At 43.0% G+C, this 18,054-nt stretch overlaps 1 protein-coding gene across 5 annotated transcripts in view; it reads right to left on the reverse strand.

Annotated features, from left to right (window-relative positions):
• The window catches only part of CHD6 (chromodomain helicase DNA binding protein 6), a 195,950-nt gene that overhangs the window by 107,782 nt on the left and 70,114 nt on the right, over positions 1–18,054 (reverse strand). For all 5 annotated transcript variants that reach the window (XM_035006336.1, XM_035006335.1, XM_035006337.1 and 2 more), the window contains 2 exons: positions 7,856–8,003; positions 5,881–6,030 (listed from right to left, as the gene is read on the reverse strand). In XM_035006336.1, the coding sequence (XP_034862227.1) occupies positions 5,881–6,030; positions 7,856–8,003 (298 nt within the window). The remainder of the gene's footprint in view (positions 1–5,880; positions 6,031–7,855; positions 8,004–18,054) is intronic.

Below are 18,054 nucleotides of genomic sequence, written 5' to 3' on the forward strand. Positions count from 1 at the left end.
TATCAACTCTAATTTCTGGAGCTCCCTAGAGCCTACTTTTACTCTTTTCTATCTATACTCATTTCATGCTGATCTTGTCCAGTCAAGTGGTTTTAAATATGGACTACATCGTGACAACAGCCAAGTTTACGTATCCAGCTCAGAACCTCCCCTCAATTCACACACTCATGTATCTACTCGTTACTTGCCATCTCCACTTGATTACCTCCGAAGTATTTCACACTTAAGATGTCTACAAGAAAAGTCCTGCTAGCCTAGCCAACCTCCCACCCCTACTTATTCCACCTGCAGTTTTCTCCCATCTGAGTGACAGGGAACTCCATCCTTTTTGGTGTTCAAACCAAAAATCTTGGTGTAATCCTTTTTTTTTTTTTTTAGATTTTATTTATTTGAGAGAGAGAGAGAGCACAAGCAGGGGGAGGGAGAGGGAGAAGCAGACTCCCAGCTGAGCAGGGATCCTGACACAGGGCTCAATTCCAGGATCCTGGGATCATGACCTGAGCCTAAGGCAGCCGCCCAACCAACTGAGCCACCCAGGTGCCCCTCTTGGTGTAATCCTTGATTCCTCTTTTCTTTCCACATACCATGTCTGATTAGCCAAGAAATCATGTTGGCTCCATCTTCAAAATATGTCCAGAATCCAGCAATTTGTCACCACCAACACTGCTTCTACCCTGGTCTAAACCACCTTAATTTCTCACGCAGATTATTCCCAAAAACCTTCTAACTAGTCTCCCTGCTACCACTCCTGCTCAACTAGTCTATTTGCAATACAACATTCAGAATGGCCCTTTTTATTATGTCCCTCTTTTGCTTTAATTGCTTAAAAGGTTTCTCTCTTAACTCAGAGTAAAACCAAGGATCTTTCAAAGGCCTACAAACTCTGCTGGATCTCACCTCCCACCTCCTGTTACCTCTTAGGTCTCCCTGTGTTTTCCTCACATACACTGGCAGCCTGTGTCTACCCCAGACACTTTGCATAGGCTACTCCCTCTGCCTGAAATGCTCTTCTCTCCCTCATGACTCCCTCGCTCCTTTACTTCCTTCAATTCTTTGCTCAAATGTTACCTTTGTGAGGCCAAAAAGGACCACCCTATTTAAAACTGCAACCCTCATTCGTCAATTCCACATCACTCCTCTTCTGATTTTTTTCCATAGGACTTACCACCATGAAAAACTACACAATTTTATTATATTTTTGGTTTATTCCCAGCCTCTACCTCATTACTGCCACCCTTTGGAAGCTCTGAGCTTCACTGTTTGGCCTTCTATCCCACGAGTTTCAAAATGCAGCAAATGTGAGGGAGAGAGCACGTGCATGGTTCATGGTTTTGCAGGCTTCCTGCTCCATTTGCTTGGTTCCCTCTGTGAGAGCAGGGATTCTTGTCTCTTTTGTTCCATGAGATTATCTCCAGCACAAAACAGTCCATGGCATGTAGCAGGTGCTCAGTAAGTATTTTTGAATAAACAGAGATTTTGTAATACAACGTGGTTGTAATAGCATAAAGCACGTGCTATGGGAACACAGAAGACAGGGCACCGAGTCAGATCGCTGTTAACCGGCATTAAACTCTCATAATTGCTGACTACCTTTCCTACCTACTCTCAAGTCTGTATAACCCAGACTAGCCAGGGAGCATTCATACATGTACACACACACAATGAAAGGAACAAAGACCTCTTCCTCACTACCAGATTGCTTCGAACATTCTTATTCCTGTCTACCATGAAGAATAGAAGAAGATGGTTTTTAGTGGTAGGATTCTGATGGCTATTTGGAGTTTTTAAGCAGGACCAGCCAAATCCAAGGAAAGACTAACACGTGGACAACAAAGGACAGAACTTTACTCTGAGTAATAAAAAGACAGAGGGCTTCAAACATTCTTCACCATAGAAAATTTTCTAGTAAAAAATTAAGGAATTTGAGATAAAATTTCAATTTATCTTTTGGCACTGGTTAAAGAAAGGGGGATGAACACTAGAATAAAAAAAAATCAGTGGTTATCATGAAAATACTGAGAGCAGGTTTTGCCCTATCCTAATAAAAGGAAAAGGGAATAGCATTTCCAAAATACACATCAAAGTAGGAAGGAAACTAGAAAATTAGGACTTTTCTAAACAGAGATTGTGCATAAGCATGATCATATGTGTATAAACACTCAGTGTATACAGATACACACAGATATAAACTAAATCTGCTTGCCAAAAACAACTTCCATAACAACCATCTGTTCTCAGCTACTTGGAATTTTCTCAAATTATCCTTCAAAGAAGGCCATTTTAATTCATTCTCTTTCATGTCAGAGACTCATATAATTTAAACTTTTTTTCCTTAGGGAAAATTTCAAAAATTTCCAACCCAAGTTGCCCCCAACCTCAACCAACCACCTGATTTATTTCTACTTAGGTAGGCACATGGGAGAGGCTCTAGCAAGAAGCAAATCACTTTTCAAATCACCAAGTATTTACTGAGTGTCATGGAGGGTGCAAAAGTAGCATCGAGTGAGATGGCCAGTCTCAGGGGCTTACATTCATGCAGGGAAAGCAAAATAAAACATTCTTCTTAGAAACGTCCCAGGGTAAATTCTAAGTGGTGTGACAGTAACTCGAAGTCCAACAAGAGTGCAGAAAGCAAGAATAGCTTGGATTTCACAGAATAGGTGAGGTTTTAATTGGGCCCTAAGGAATGATGGCTCATAAGAAGACAAGAAGCAGGAAGGAAAGCTGAAGTGAACCCAAAGGATGAAAGAATGAGTCCACAGGAAAACAGGATGCATATACGGAATACTAAGTAAACAGTCTTAGCAGAGCAAAAGCATTACACAGAATGAAGAGGGGAAATAAATGGGGGTAAACAGATAGTGTGTGGCCACGTTTTTAAAAAAATCAGGCAGGGAGGGGGGCCCTGTGTGGTTCAGTCGGTTAAGCGTCCAACTCTTGATTTCAGCTCAGGTCTTAATATCAGGGTTGTGAGTTCAAGCCCTGTGTTGGGCTCCATGCTGGGTGTGGAGCCTACTTAAAAAAAAAAAAAAAATCAGGCAGGAATTTTGATTTAATATAGGAGTTAAGAAGCAACCACCTTAGAGCACAGAGCAGGGGCACTCCCCCCACAGCTCGGGGGAGCTGGGGGGTTCCTGAGGAAGGAAACAACTGGGCTCAGCCTGCCAGGCACAGCAAAAGGCCAGGCAACAGAGGGCTGGCTGCAGAGACACCGAGTGAGGCACAGGGACGGCACAGGGAATTGAAGCCTCATCCAAATTAAAGTCCTCTGTTCTAAAAGGCAAAGTCACATAAGCTGCACAAATTGTAGAAGGCAGAAACTGAGATAGCCTTGTAAAAATCTATACACTGGGGCGCCTGGGTGGCTCAGCTGGTTAAGCGACTGCCTTCGGCTCAGGTCATGATCCTGGAGTCCCGGGATTGAGTCCCGCGTCGGGCTTCCTGCTCGGCAGGGAGTCTGCTTCTCCCTCTCCCGCTCCCCCCTCTTGTGCTCTTTCTCTCACTCTCTCTCTCAAATAAATAAATAAAATCTTTAAAAAAAAAAAAAATTCTATACACTGTAAATGTGCAACAACTGCAAAAGTTTGTCTCTGTTCCAGGCACCAACATACGTCTGACAAAGAATAAGAAAGCAAAGAGTCACAGTCAGGATGGAAACTTATTTCCTGCCGCAGAATCCCATATCCCAGTCTGGGGACTGTCCTCTAGACTCCAAAGCAGGGCTGTGCTACCGTGTCAGTCCTGGGCTCCAGTGAATCATGTGTAAAGATGTTTTTAGCAACTCACCACCAGATAACAATGCTGAGGTTGCAATGTGGGGCTGGGCCAGGGGCCAGGGCCACAGAACTGGGCAGAGCATGCTGATAAGACACTGCACAGAAATGCAATGAGGGAGCAGCAGGGCCTTTCTGGTGGTGACTCCACACCCTTCTCTGCCTAAGCCAAAGGCAGCAAGCAGGCGGACACCCATCCAAAAGGCCTCGGGAGAAGGACACAAGAAAAAGCCTCATCTTCTTCAACTGCTTTTCTGTGCCACTGGGCACTGAGGATTGTCTGGAATCCTAGATGAGATTCATGGCTTTCAGACTTTGCATCAGCCTGGGAAATCTGTTCAAACCTCACCAGGAAGCCCCAAACGTAAACCAGATGCAAGTGGAGCAGGAGGTGCAGCAGCTAGGGGCTCTGCGGAGCACGGAGTGGGGCCCGCTCAATGCCCTGCAGGCTGTCTATCCGCCCTGCCTGCTGGGCCAGGCCTGGGCCACAGGGGCCAGATCCCCGTGCTCGCCAAACCACGTATCAGGCCTCTTTCTGCCTAAGTTTAGTGCCAATTTTTGAGGCATAATTAATACAAATTAAAATTCTATCTATGTTTCACCATAGATTAGCTCTCTTTGTTGTACCCTGAAGAGGATAAAAAGAGCCTTGTTAAGATACATAAAATTTCCTGAATTATTTCTGTCAGATCAGCTAATGCTGCCGTTCAGGTACCAGGAAAGAAGTTATAACAACAGCTGAAATATAGTTGATGGCAGGCTAAATGACTACCAGGAGAAAATAAATTCCCTTGTAGTGTTTTAATGACCAAACCAACCATAACATCTCCAAGGAAGGAAAACCCATTCCGGAGCAATACAATCCTAGCGCCTCACAGCAGTCTTGCAAGGACTACTCTTAACTATCCGTGCGAAGAGTACTGCACTGACGGTACATGAAATTACTAGTCCTATTAAGTGTTGTGTTCACTGCTTGGATAACTCTTGGCAGAGAGCCCTGAAATCAACTCTGACATGCTAGCCACTGGCCACCCATGACCTGGATGGTTCTGTGCCTGTTTCTTGATTGCTAGAACAGGGACAAGGACCCCTGCTCCTAGCTCCTTTCCATGCAAACACAGAGTGAAAGGGTATGTGAAATTACATGAAAATGCTTTAAGCTGGAGGCAAGGTGGCTTAAAAAGATAAAGTATTATCGGCTTCAGTAAGCCACCCTCGTGCCCAGGAGGAAGGACAGGTATTTGTGCTCTGCCGCGCATGCAGAGCGTGAATTCTGCCAAGTCAGCGACACTGATTCCGTAACAACAGCCAGGCTGTGTCCCAGAATGTGCTGCTGGCAAGGATGCCCCTCCGATATGCACAGCCTGTTTCTTCTTTTGCTTCTAATGTCTTCTCTGTCAGCTCCTTGGCACAGACCTTTTCAACATTTACCTCTCTTCCTTCTAGCGTCTGGATATCAGGTCCCTCTTCCTCCTTGAAACTGCTGCCAATGGAAATCCCTAAAGTGCAAATAGGGCCATCCTGTTTCTTCTCTGCTTGAACCCTGACCTCAGTGCCCCCTCCCCCCCTACCATTTGATCTGCAGTATAAAAGCCAAATACTTTAGCTAATATCTAGGCCCTGCATAATATGACTCTTCCTACCACTCAGGGCTCATCTCCCACCACTCCTCAGATCAGACCCCAGCATCCAGCTGAGCTTGTCTGTCTATCATACCACAACCCGCAGTACCATTCAGGCTGTGGGCTTTAGTTCACGTTGGAAATGCCTCTCCTAAAATCCTGACCTCCCCCCTTTCCTGTCCATTTCCCATTCTGTGTAGTCACTGTATCTAGCACGTTCTTCTTCTCTTTTTTTTGGAGAGAGAGCGGTAGGAAAGGGGCAGAGGGAGAAGGAGAGAGAGAATCTTAAGCAAGCTCCACACCCAGTGCCACACTTCACTACCCCGAGATCATGACCTGAGCCAAAATCAAGAGTCAGACGCTTAACTGACTGGGCTACTCAGGTGCCCCTCCCTTTTAAAGATTTTTTTAACTAACCTCTACACCCAAAATGGGGCCAAAATGACCGTCCAGCCAAGGCCAGCACCCCAATCCAAAGGCCGTACCTCTGCCTGCCAAGCCAGTGTAGAAGCCGAGAGGGCGGATGTCCGGCCAGCCCCGAGAACAGCGATTGTTTCCCCATCATCATCTACCACTTTGAAGTCCAGGTCCTCGTTGTATTTTCTGCGCTTCACCTGCCGTCCTGAGCGTCGTTTCTGCAGGGCAAACATACCCATCAGAGAGACGCTCTGTGAGTCAAAGGCAAAAGCTTGCACGGGAAAGAATACACTCTTCTACACTCACTAACATGCATGGGAGGCCTTTCCTACTTTACACAAGAAATCTTCCTTAAACACAACTCTTTTAAGAATTAAATTCACTCAAAATGAAATCTAGCTGAGGGAGAGGTTCCAAATTGCCAAGGTCCCCTGAGAAGAAGGTACATCTAGTCTCAGAATCCAGTGAGATGTGTTTTGTTCATCAATGACAGTGACTTTTTTCTTCTTTCTGGAATCAATTTCTATTCCAGTAAAACAGGGATGGGAAGTAAACTCCGTCATCTTTCAGATCCCTTCCAGCATAGCTGGAAGCTCTGACTTTAGGGAGATAGAATTGTTTTGGTTTTAGTCGAATTCACCATACTTACCATATATTTCTTTAAAAACTAAGTAATACCAATTTTATTAAGACTTACTTTGAGAATCTCATACCACTCCTTGAAATGCAAGGAGACATCTTAACTGTGACAAAACAAGATTCATGAGTCACCATCTGAGGACTCATCTATAATTAAGTAACTTGTGACCTTGTAGAGAGAAAACATCCTACAACAAAGCAGCCCAGTGGCTTTCCTCAAACAGAAGAGCACATGGTTCGTCTCATGTACACATCACATCCAAGCAGCAGAAACACTTCTGGGAACCATTCCCCAGCTGGTTCTCTCTCCAATACTTCAACCTTAAAGAGCAAAAACCAAAACCAAACACTACCTCCCTTATTTTTTAAAGCATACATCCTGGGCCTCTCTCTGTGTTCCCACTGTGTTTCTACACCAGGTCACCTCTGCGACATTTAATTTTACCTGAGGTATTCCACATGAAAACCTGCCCCCCAGTCCCATGTACAGATCACCATCCTGGAAACACTCAAACCCCTGCGAACTCCCATCAACCCACCATGCCCGCTGCTCAGCCCATCAGGACACCTGACAGCCACTAGCCTGAGCTCACAGGCAGCGAGGGGGGTCTCTGCTCTGACACCCCAGACACTACTACTTATTACCACCGAGACATCAGATGCTGACACTTTCCTACAATGAAGACCATCTAGGAATCTGTGAGGGTTCAGAGGATACTTGAAGGTGCGGTAGCTGGATGATGTTACAGGGCCCCATTGCAGCAGCATAACCCAGATAAACTGTTGTGGATATCCGAGGAACAGCACTTTCAAATATCAGAACCCCTATCCAAGACAGGATGCCTCAACAGAGGGAGGAAATTCCTACCAGTCAGTCATGGGCTTACTCAGGCATAGTTTTAGAAATCTCATTCAGGTGGGCAACTCCTTGTTTCCATGTTTAGCCAAACTTCCTTGACTATTCTGGCAAAATTAATACAGACATCTCTGACTTTTCCAGTATCTGGGATTATGAAAATGTCCTTATGCACACTGGCCTAGCACTCTGAGCCCTAAAAGCATTACCTACATGGCAAGTCAGGCCCCCCAAGCCTTACCCAGAGTGCCCCACAATTCTGTTTTCCATATTCATTCTTTCTGCAGCCTAATACCATGCTACTTCCCAAGGAGGAAGCAAACACCACTAAAACAAAACCTTGGGAGATCATTAGTATAAGGATCAGGATGTTATGGGAAAAAGTCTGTGGTCTTCGGTGCTCAACCCCCGCAACAGTGAAAGCCCAGCCCGCGTCTGTGCACAAGGGGTGTGGCCTGGAGATGGAGAGAGAAGGGCAACAGAACCCACGTCAGCGAGATCTGTGTGGCAGCCATAACCTCCAGCAGGGCTCCCGGTCACAGCTGTACCTGGCTGTCTGCAGATTCAGTGGACTCCTCAGGACTCCGCAGGGATGAGTTCGGCAGGCCCTGATCCAGCTCTAAACTTTCCACTGTGGTTTCACTTTTCCTCTTTCCTTTCTTCTTTCTCTCCACTGGGGTTGGTCCTTGCTCCTTGCTACAAGGAGAAATTCAGAATTAAAACTCTTGGGCAGTTTTTAAAACTAAGTTCTCACGTGATGAAACTTACGGTATCGCATCCTGGAACTCTTGTCCTAGGGTAGGCTTTAATGGGGAATCTACAAGAGTTTCTTCCCAGAACTACACAGAAATATGGGAGGAAATACCTACATGGCTTGATGCAGAGTTCACTTTTTTATACCCTATCATGACTATTTTGGCTATGATTAATGTGGTAAGAAATAAAATAATATGAACATCTCCAAAAACCTCACTTTCAGTTTATATGTCTTCTTTAGTAACTTTAATTGCTAGATATTAAGATACTGAGAATCAATAAATTTTAATCTCCCTTTAAGTTACATGAGAAGGGACATTTCCCTAATCTGTCACCATCCTCTACTGAAAATGGTCTACATAAGACTCAGAGTTAAGTTCTAGGAACTCAGAAATGAAAACAATACTGTCCCTGCCCTCGAGGAGGTTACAATTCTGAAAACCCTTCAGGCCACCTAGAGCCATAGCCCAGGGCAGTAGTTGAATGCCTCCTGAGAGAGGAGAAGACAGGCAAAGTCTATCCATCCTGCATGGTCCTGCTAAGATGGCAACACCTCTAAAAAGCTTTCCTTTTTCTTTCTTTCTTTTTTTAAGATTTTATTTATTTATTTGACACACACAGAGAGCGCAAGCAAGCACACAAGCAGGGGGAGCAGCAGAGGGAGAGAGAGAGGCAGGCTCTCTGCTGGGTGGGGAGCCTGATGTGGGGCTTGATCCCAGGACCCTGGGATAGTGACCTGAGCCGAAGGCAGACGCTTAACCGACTGAGCCACCCAGGCGCCCCTAAAAAGCTTTTCCTGACCCTCCTAGCTGATAAAATCTCTTTTCCATATTCCCAAAGCACCTCAGCTGTGCTTTGCTTAAGGTACTCAAACTCTGATCTTTCACCAAAGTTAGTCATTAACTATGACATCAGTCTCAGAACCACACGGAGGGAGGATCCTGTGTAGTTGCTCCACAAACAAGTGGATAAATATTTTATATGTCTCTGATCTCTCCTACTAGACTCTAAGTTCCTAGAGGACAGTATGTACTTGATTAAGGTTTGTACCCCTCACAGTGAGCAGTTTTATGCTTTATACATAGTAAGCATCCAATAAATGCTTATTGAATAGATGGATGCATCAAGATCACTCATCATTGGGGAAATGTGGGAAAATGCAACTGAGCAGGGATGTACATGGAACAGCAATTACAACAGTAGTAGTAATACTAATTATGGCTACTAGTTATACAGCACTTACTACATACAGGCACAGCTCTCTACGTCCCTCACATGGATTACCTCATTTAGTCTTCACATCAATCTTATACGGCAGATACTATTCCTCTCCTCATCTTATCAGGAAGCACAGTGAGGTTCAGTTAGATTTCCAGGGTAATATGGCTAGTAAATGGTGAAGAAAGGATTTGAACCCAGGCATGCTCTTAGCCACCCTGGCATTCTTGGGGAATGGAAGAGTGTGTTAAGCACACATCTGTTAAAGGACAGTCTGCATGGCTGGATGACAGGGCAAGTGAACAGAAGCACTAAGGAATGGAGCTGCAAAGAAATTCGTATATACCAAGCCAGAGAGTTCTGACTTCATTCTGTGTGACAAAGGCCAGATGGCAAGCCCAGGCAAGAGGAAATGAAGACCTAGGCTAAATATAATCAATGAAAACTCAAAGGTGAAAATCATTTAAAAGGTCCAGCAGAAATACAACCAGTAAGTGTGAGCGAGGGACAGAATATGGAAGATGAGGAAGGAGCCAAAATCCCTAGCATTTTCTATCAGGTGTGGGGGAAGAGAGAGAAACAGATGGCCTTGTTAGAGGTGGGAAACCCAGCATGATGAACTTCTGTCAGGAATACCAATCCGTGCTGACTGCTGAAATCAGCCTGCCTCTCTCTTGAACACCCTTCACTACTCATGGACCCTCAATCAGGTCAGCACAAATAGTACATCCTCGATTTTCCGGGCTGAAGACCGGCTTGCCTACCTACCAAGAAAATTCTTTATGAAAATTATTTTGGTTCAACCTGAGGAAATGAAATTCAAGGGGTCTTGCCATTTTGGAGGATTATAAATTTCAATAAGGGACTTGTATTCTCAAACACGGAGGAAAAAACAAAGATTTTACTTATCAGTTCAGAAGAGGAGACACAGGTGAAACAGTTTATAAAGATTCTAAATTTTCATGGGAATATTTATGTCATGTTATATAGCTTCTCACTAAGAAAATTGTATAGCAATTTATGTTCTATAAAGCACTTGTGTGTTCCATGTCTCATTTCACTGTTAACAACAACAGTCTCATGAGGGAGTCAGGGCAGGTAAATGAACCTCATATTCCAGATGAAGAGACAGGTTTAAAAGCAGTAAAGGTCCCAAAGTCAGCAGCAGAGGCCCACACTCAGCTCGCGTGACCCACAGCCTGTTGCTTTTAACACCATATTGTGTTTTCTGGCTTTTTTTAAAACCCTAGTCTCCCTTTTAATGAATGTAAAAACTTTAAATCTCCTTTAATGTTATTTGAATCTCAAAATAATGACCAAAAGAATTAGCAACAAAATATTCCAATGACCCAAATACAGAAAAATAAATCTACAAACCCATAGTTGTTGACAGTTTTTTAAATGGATCTCTCAACAAAAGAAGGTTTGTGCTTAATTTTTTGGACACAAATTTAATGATAGCTGATTAATATACTAAGAGTCACCATAATAATCACATGCTCAGGGCCCTGTTTAATCTTCTGTAAAATCTGAAATCCTTTCTCCCAACAACTGAAATCAATTTATCTATCTACTAAATATAACTTCATTATATTAGAACACTTTGTCTATATGTTTAATCTTCATTATATGTATATATTTATATATATACTCAGAACTACTCAACTCACACTCAAACTCAAACTCAAAACTAAACCAAGCTCAAGCCATAATTAAGGAACGGAACCTCCTCAAAATACAAATCTTTACTACAAGACTTTACATATTTTATATTTGCCTTCCATTTTTCAGAGTCACATTAAGTAATGAGTGTAAGGAAGAGTTACTGAGGCACTTCCAAAGTCAAGCTGGGACACTACTAGATTTTCCTAGCCAGAAGCTGGGGCCAGTGTAGAGTAGAGGGAACACCTTCTCAAATGTGTTGGTAAAACAGGAAAATGACTGGTGAAACCTGCTTGCTTATCTGTGGGTAAGTAAGAAGATACTCTAGCTGGGAAATCTTCAAAGTGATTTTCTGTAGGTTACCTTTGGCAACAGAATCAATTTTGAGTTCCAAAAATTCTTCTTGGAACTTTTCTGATGAAGACAAGTATCAGGAAGAAAAGATTCTTTATAAGCTTATAAATGGGATTTTCAAATAGGACACAAGAAAATATCACCAAATTTATTGTCCAGGAAGATTAGATGAAATGTGTTTTCTCCCTCTTTGGAATAACTTTTGAAAACTTTATGCTTGAGTTTTATCAAATGAAGACATTTAACCTCCAAACTGCTCTACCTACAGATGGATTTGGTCCATGGATGCTTGTTTGCTCTCTGAAACCCAGGTTCTTCAAAAATAGTGGTCAAATAATATGTAACAAAACTACACATGTATATACCCTTTGAACTAGCAATTCCATTTATAGGAATATACTCTAAAGATACACCTCCAACGATATGAAAATATACACGAGTGAGGTTACTCACTGCAGCATTGTTTAGTAATTGCAAATTAATAGAAACTACCTACATAAAGAATAAAAGTGAACAAATTCAGATACCTACAGTAGAGTACTATGCAGCCGTAAAAACAATTAAGAATCCTACACACTGATGTGGAATGATTTCTGAGATACACAGCTAAGTGTGAAAAGCTAAGTGCAAAATGGTGTATTATGCTACCTTTTGTGGAAGGATAAAGGGAAAATAAGAAAATATATCTATTTATATTTTAAAAAGAGGGGCACCTGGGTGGCTCAGTCAGTTAAGTGTCCAACTTGATTTCAGCTCAGGTCATGATCTCAGGGTTGTGAGATCGAGCCCCACATTGAGCTTCATTACAGTACTGTACTGTATTTATTGGAAAAAATCTGCATATAAGTGGACCCATGCAGTTCAAACCTGTGTTGCTCAAGGGTCAACTGTATTTGACTGTATACTTTCAGCTTTTGGAGCAGTGAAAAAATCCTGAACTTTTTGGTAGGCATGTGGGTGAAGCAATTTTGAAGCCATTTTAGATGTGATATGGGATTAAGCAAACGAGTACATGTGTTGATGTGTTGATGTGAGGAGCCGGGGTTCTCACTGAGGAAGAGGGAAGATGTAAATATGAAATGCTGTAAGGCAAGGAAGATAAAAGGGGATGATAATAGGGTATCTAAATTGGAGGTATCGGCATGGACTCAGATTTTCTAAAATAAGCATATATATGAACACATGCATATAAATGTGCATACATGTATTATGGATATATTATGCATGTGTGCATATAGGTGTGTGTACATATGTGTGCACATGTATGTGTGTTTCCCCCTTGCTTTGACAACTCAAAGAGCCAAAAAGTGAAGATGCCCCATTAGCAATGTGCACACTCAGCACTCACAACTTGGTTTCTAATACCAAAGTTCCTTACAGAAATAGCCGATTCCAAGGCTGAGGTAGGGAAGATATGAGATGAGCCTGAAACATTCTTGCTATGTCAGAAAGTAAGGGAGTGCTAAAAAAAAATGAAGGCAGCATGGCGAAAAGACATAGGAATTAACCTGAAGAGCTATTGTGGGTCAAAACTGGGACCATCTGAGCACCAAAGTAACTAAGGACAGTAATGAATTATAGAAGCTGAGAATAATAGGAATCCATACCAGTACTGGATAAATAATGAATAAATAAGGGAGAAGGGAGGGCTCTTGCTTACTAAAGAGCCCAAATGGTAAATACAGAGGAAAGGTGGAGTTGGAAAATCATTTTGTAACCACTATAGGAAAAATGAGTACAGTCCAGAACCACCAAGGAATGCTAAATCTAGGGAGAACAATGTGAAGATGAGCAGGATTTTTGCATGATCTTAAAGTGTCTCCCCACAGATTGCTAATAAGTTGCAAGTAAAAAAGCAGTAACTAGACAATGGTTAGATAAGAAAATGGCCTCACTCTTAAGAAAGACTCATGGGAGTACTTAGGGATAAAAAGTCATGATATATACACCTTATTCTCAAATGGTTCAAGAAAAAACATAAATATTTATTTTGATATATACCTATCCCATGACTGAAGTGGGCAGTGTGTTTGTTCAGCATTTTTTTGCTGATAACCACTATGGACCTTCCAGACTACAAGAGTGGGCAGAAGGTCAGGCTGTGCTACGGCATCCTATTCCTTATACCACAGTGACTGATCCAGGGATGGACACATGACCCAGCCAGGCCAACTTAGGAGACCCTCCTTAAAAAAAAATTAATTTTTGGCAGGATTGGGTAGGAAAACGAATCTCTTTCCTCCTACAACATAAGGTTGTTAAGCTGTGAGCCCATAATTGCAGGCAGCCACAGTTCAACCTCCAGAAGAAAAGCAGTTGCAAAGGATGGAGCTGACACCCAGAAAGATACAGGAGAGGACTGGAGGCAAAGAGCACTGGCGGAATCCTCAACTGTACTTCCCGGTCTGATTCTTCAAGTCAGTGAACGCTTTGTTACTTTTTTTTTTTTTTTAACTGAATTCAAGTTGGGTTTATGTCACTTGTAACCAAGGGAGTTCTGTATAATACAAAGACCCAATACTCTCACCACTTAATGGCACTTGGGGCTAGATCAAAGCAATTTCATTTTTATAATCTTTTCTAGGTTTCAGAGTTAGAACAAACTAACTTGCAAGGACAGAAAGAAAAATGGCAAACAAGACTTTTGAGGCTCAAAGCACTTATTTTTAGTCGAACTTGATTTTATAATAAAACATATATCTACTAAATTTAGAGAAAGCATCTATCACATATTTATGACACGCAAGACACGTGCAATATATAAATGGTACCACGCACACAGGACGACTATCTGATGTAACTAACAAGAGTTGATGAGGAGGCCTCACCCCAAAGCTCTCCGGCTGTCTTCTATACAGCTTCATCAGCCAAGAAGATTTTCTACATCTTTACTTTCTGCAACTTGTATTAGGAAAAGAAGCAATTTGGGGGCCTTCTGAATAGGAAATTACATTACAGTAGCTACTTACAGAAAATTACATGAAAGCACTAGATAGACAAGACTTTCTCAAACTTTCCTCCGAGCCTCATCTCCAGTCCCCAACCTCCAGGTTTCTTTGGTAGAACTGAGAGTTAGAAACTGAGCACTGGATCTGATTATGAGGAGAAAGATCTGGTATGTGTCACAATGCTGTTCTACTAGGAGTTATTTATTACTCTGCCCCCATAGATTCCAGGTATTAAAAATTTTTATCCATCAAACCCCATTATTTCAAAATAACTCATCATCCCATTTCTAAATTAAACCTTATAAAAAATCCATCAAAGTCAGCAGGAAAAATCAGTTATTGCCACAGGGAGTTGCTGTAATTCCCAAATTCAGAACTGAAAACAGCACATGATGCCAGTTACCGCCTTCACAGACATGCACGTGGCTGGGGGTACAGCCCAGGAACTACTTCTACTCCAGGAACATGATCTTTAGTGGATTGCTCTTGTTTAAAATGAATGAGGTTGAGGGGCACCTGGGTGGCTCAGTCGTTAAGCGTCTGCCTTCGGCTCAGGTCATGATCCCAAGGTCCTGGGATCAAGTCCCACATGGGGCTCCCTGCTTAACGGGGAGCCTGATTCTCCCTCTCCCTCTGCCCCTCCCCCTGCTTGTGCTCTCTCTCTGTCAAATAAATAAATAAAATCTTTAAATAAATTAAAATTAAATTAAATTAAATTAAATTAAATGAGGTTGATAATATAGGTGGCTGGTGAGACCAAGCCTCAGCCCTGAATGAGAAGCTTGGCCTAGAACTCTGCACACACAGGGAGCTGCCCCTCTTGCCCCTTTTAGGGTACTGGCAGGGAAAGGCAGAGCAACTAGCCCTAAGTCCCCTTCCTGTCAATGGGAGTCTCCACGTGGGAGCCCCAGACCATCCCCCAGGGCAAACTGCTCAATTTCTTTAGAGTAACTACCTGATTTCGGCCTGGAGCTGACAAGCCGTATGACCACTCATCCTATAGACAGTCCCTTCATCAGTCACCTCCACTTCTGGCCTGCCTCCCATCCCTTCTCCAGGGCTGCCAGGTCTATTGTGAGGAAGAAGCATTTCTATCTCTGCTACAAAGAGCTCCTGCATGTTGGGATCCCCCCACAGCATTTATCCACCAGCATGATACAGTGATGTTCCTTGCCCAGAAATTCACAACATCTCTCATCTTTAAAGATTTATTCCCCTCCGTCCTTCCTGTCATTTCGCTATCATTTGGTTAGGAAGTGAAAATAAAAGTATACTTGTGGCCATCTTAAAACTAGTAGCAACCCCCACCCCCACCATCTCTGAAAGTGATTTGCTATTCACCTGACCCAGAAAACCCTACAAAATCATGCAAATCAAGAGGTTCAAATCTTCGTGTTCCCTTTAAGAACACATGTGAAACTGCCCAGGCCATCAAGGGTACGCAGATCCGAAAAGCCCCAAGTATCTGACGGCCGCGCCATACAGAAGCAGTTGGGAGCTGATCCGGTGCTACAACGGCAGAACTGGTAGGCGTGCCCAGGCCAAAGAGCGGGGCTGCACACAGGGGGTCGGCGGCCCACAAAGAGCGCTGAATCTTTACCCCACAGGCTTAAAAATGTGCAGGGTTTAGATGCAGACTCTGGCCATGGTGCACACCCAGGTGAACAAAGGCCCCAAGATGCGGCACAGAATTTACACAGTTCATGGTCGGATTAACTCGTACATGAGCTCTCCCTGGACACTGAGATGATCCTTACTGAAAAAAAGCAGACTGCTCCTAAACCAGGAGAGGAGGTTGCACAGAAGAAAAAGATATCCCAGAAGAAACAAAAACTTATGGCCATAAAATAATAAATAAAATAAATGCAAATAAAAGTAAATACAGGGAGAAAAAAAAACAGAACTGGAAGCCCTCTGGCCCCCAGGACATTTATTTAAATGTCTTTTGGTCTTTTTGCTTTAAGTCTTTTCTTATCTACTAATTCCTTTAATACCTGGCTCAGTTCTCACCACTTCCAAGGGACTGACTCTCTGGACCACAACTGAAACACTCTTAATCCGCAAATCCTTTCAGTTACTCTGTATATAGTTATACTAGGTTCTTTCGCTTGTTTATATTTTTGCCTGTTTTTGGAACACTCGCAAGACTGTTTCTCTAACGCGTAAAGCTCCTCTGAGATAGGGAGGAATACAGATGACACTTCTATGACACCTTCCTTCCTCCACTATCCCACTCCCACCAAAAGTACTCATAAATAAAGCAAGGCACACAAGAGGCACTAAAAATATACTGAAAAAAGAAAGAAGCAGGTATTCATCAAGCATTATTATTTAGTAAGTGTTTCCTTTCAGAATCAGTAAAAGCCCACTATGTACCCAAGCCTAACTTAAAAAGCCCTGGGGAGGGCGCCTGGGTGGCTCAGTTGGTTAAGCGACTGCCTTCGGCTCAGGTCATGATCCTGGAGTCCCTGGATCGAGTCCCGCGTCGGGCTCCCTGCTCGGCGGGGAGTCTGCTTCTCCCTCTGACCCTCCCCCTCTCATGCTCTCTCTCTCTCTCAAATAAATAAATAAAATCTTAAAAAAAAAAAAAAAAAAGCCCTGGGGATTACAGAGTAATAAGCACTCCAGGTTCTCCTAGAAAAATAGGAATGGAGACTTAGTCCAAAGCTTCAGAAGTGGGTCTCTGCCCTTGTCATTCACATTTCCTCCCTACTTCACATAAAACCCAGTGGGTTTCAAGCACATGTCTCTACTCAGAACTTGTATGTCTTCACATTTGTCTTCTTCCTTCTAATAATTGGTCAGAATATAAAAACAAATCCCCCAACAGAAAGAATGCCAACACACTCTGGAGCCTAAGCCCAGCTCCAGACGGTTTCAGGAGTACTGTGTCAAGGACGGGTCAAAGACCAAATATTAGAATAAGAGATGAGACTGGTATTCTCATCACTCAGGAACGTACAAGGGTTTCAGGAGCTCTGTGCCAGGAACCAGGGCAGAAACCAATACATATTTATTACTTCATAGGGCTCACCACACCATTCATCTCTTTTCCTCTATTTGGATGTTAAATATAAAAATGTAAATATGCTCCATTTTCCCAGTGATCTTTTATCTGTTTCTCAAAGGATGGTCTAAGAACCAAGTATACTTTAATTACCTGGCAAGCTTTTGAATTTGCAGATTCCTGGGTCTACCTCAGACCTAATAAATCACCCTCTCTGGGGATGTAGTCTGGAATCTACTTTTCTAACAAGCTGTCCAGGTGATTCCTTAGGCACAGCAAAGTCTGAGCATCAGAGATCCAAGCAGATGTTCCTCCACTTAGGCTACGTTCACTGATCAGTTTCTTTCTTTCTTTTTTCTTTTTTTTTTAAGATTTTATTTGTTTATTTGAGAGAGAGCAAGAGAGAGCATGAGCTCTCTCTTGGAGAGGCAGATGGAGGAGAACCAGACTCCCCAGACTCCCCACCGAGCAGGGAGCCCAACAAGGGGCTCAATCCCAGGACCCTGGGACCATGACCTGAGCCGAAGGTAGATGCTTAACTGACTGAGCCACCCAGGTGCCCCCAACCAATCAGTTTCTTGACTTTCAAGAGAGAGAATATAAACCACTCTGACATGTGTGGAAATGCCAAAGCTTATGCTCTGCCTTCAACAAAATGAACACCAACACTCAAGACCCTGGCTTACAAAAAACAACCTCCAGCTCAATCAAAATGCTCAACTCCTGATTTAAGAGAGCGCAGCCTAAAAGGCCATCAACCCACTCCTCAGGCACTCCTCCCTAGATGTGGAGTAAGAACACC

The sequence above is a fragment of the Mirounga leonina genome, unplaced genomic scaffold (genome assembly GCF_011800145.1).
Source record: "Mirounga leonina isolate KUSES-001 unplaced genomic scaffold, KU_Mleo_1.0 Mir_150, whole genome shotgun sequence".
NCBI classification, from domain to species: domain Eukaryota; kingdom Metazoa; phylum Chordata; class Mammalia; order Carnivora; family Phocidae; genus Mirounga; species Mirounga leonina.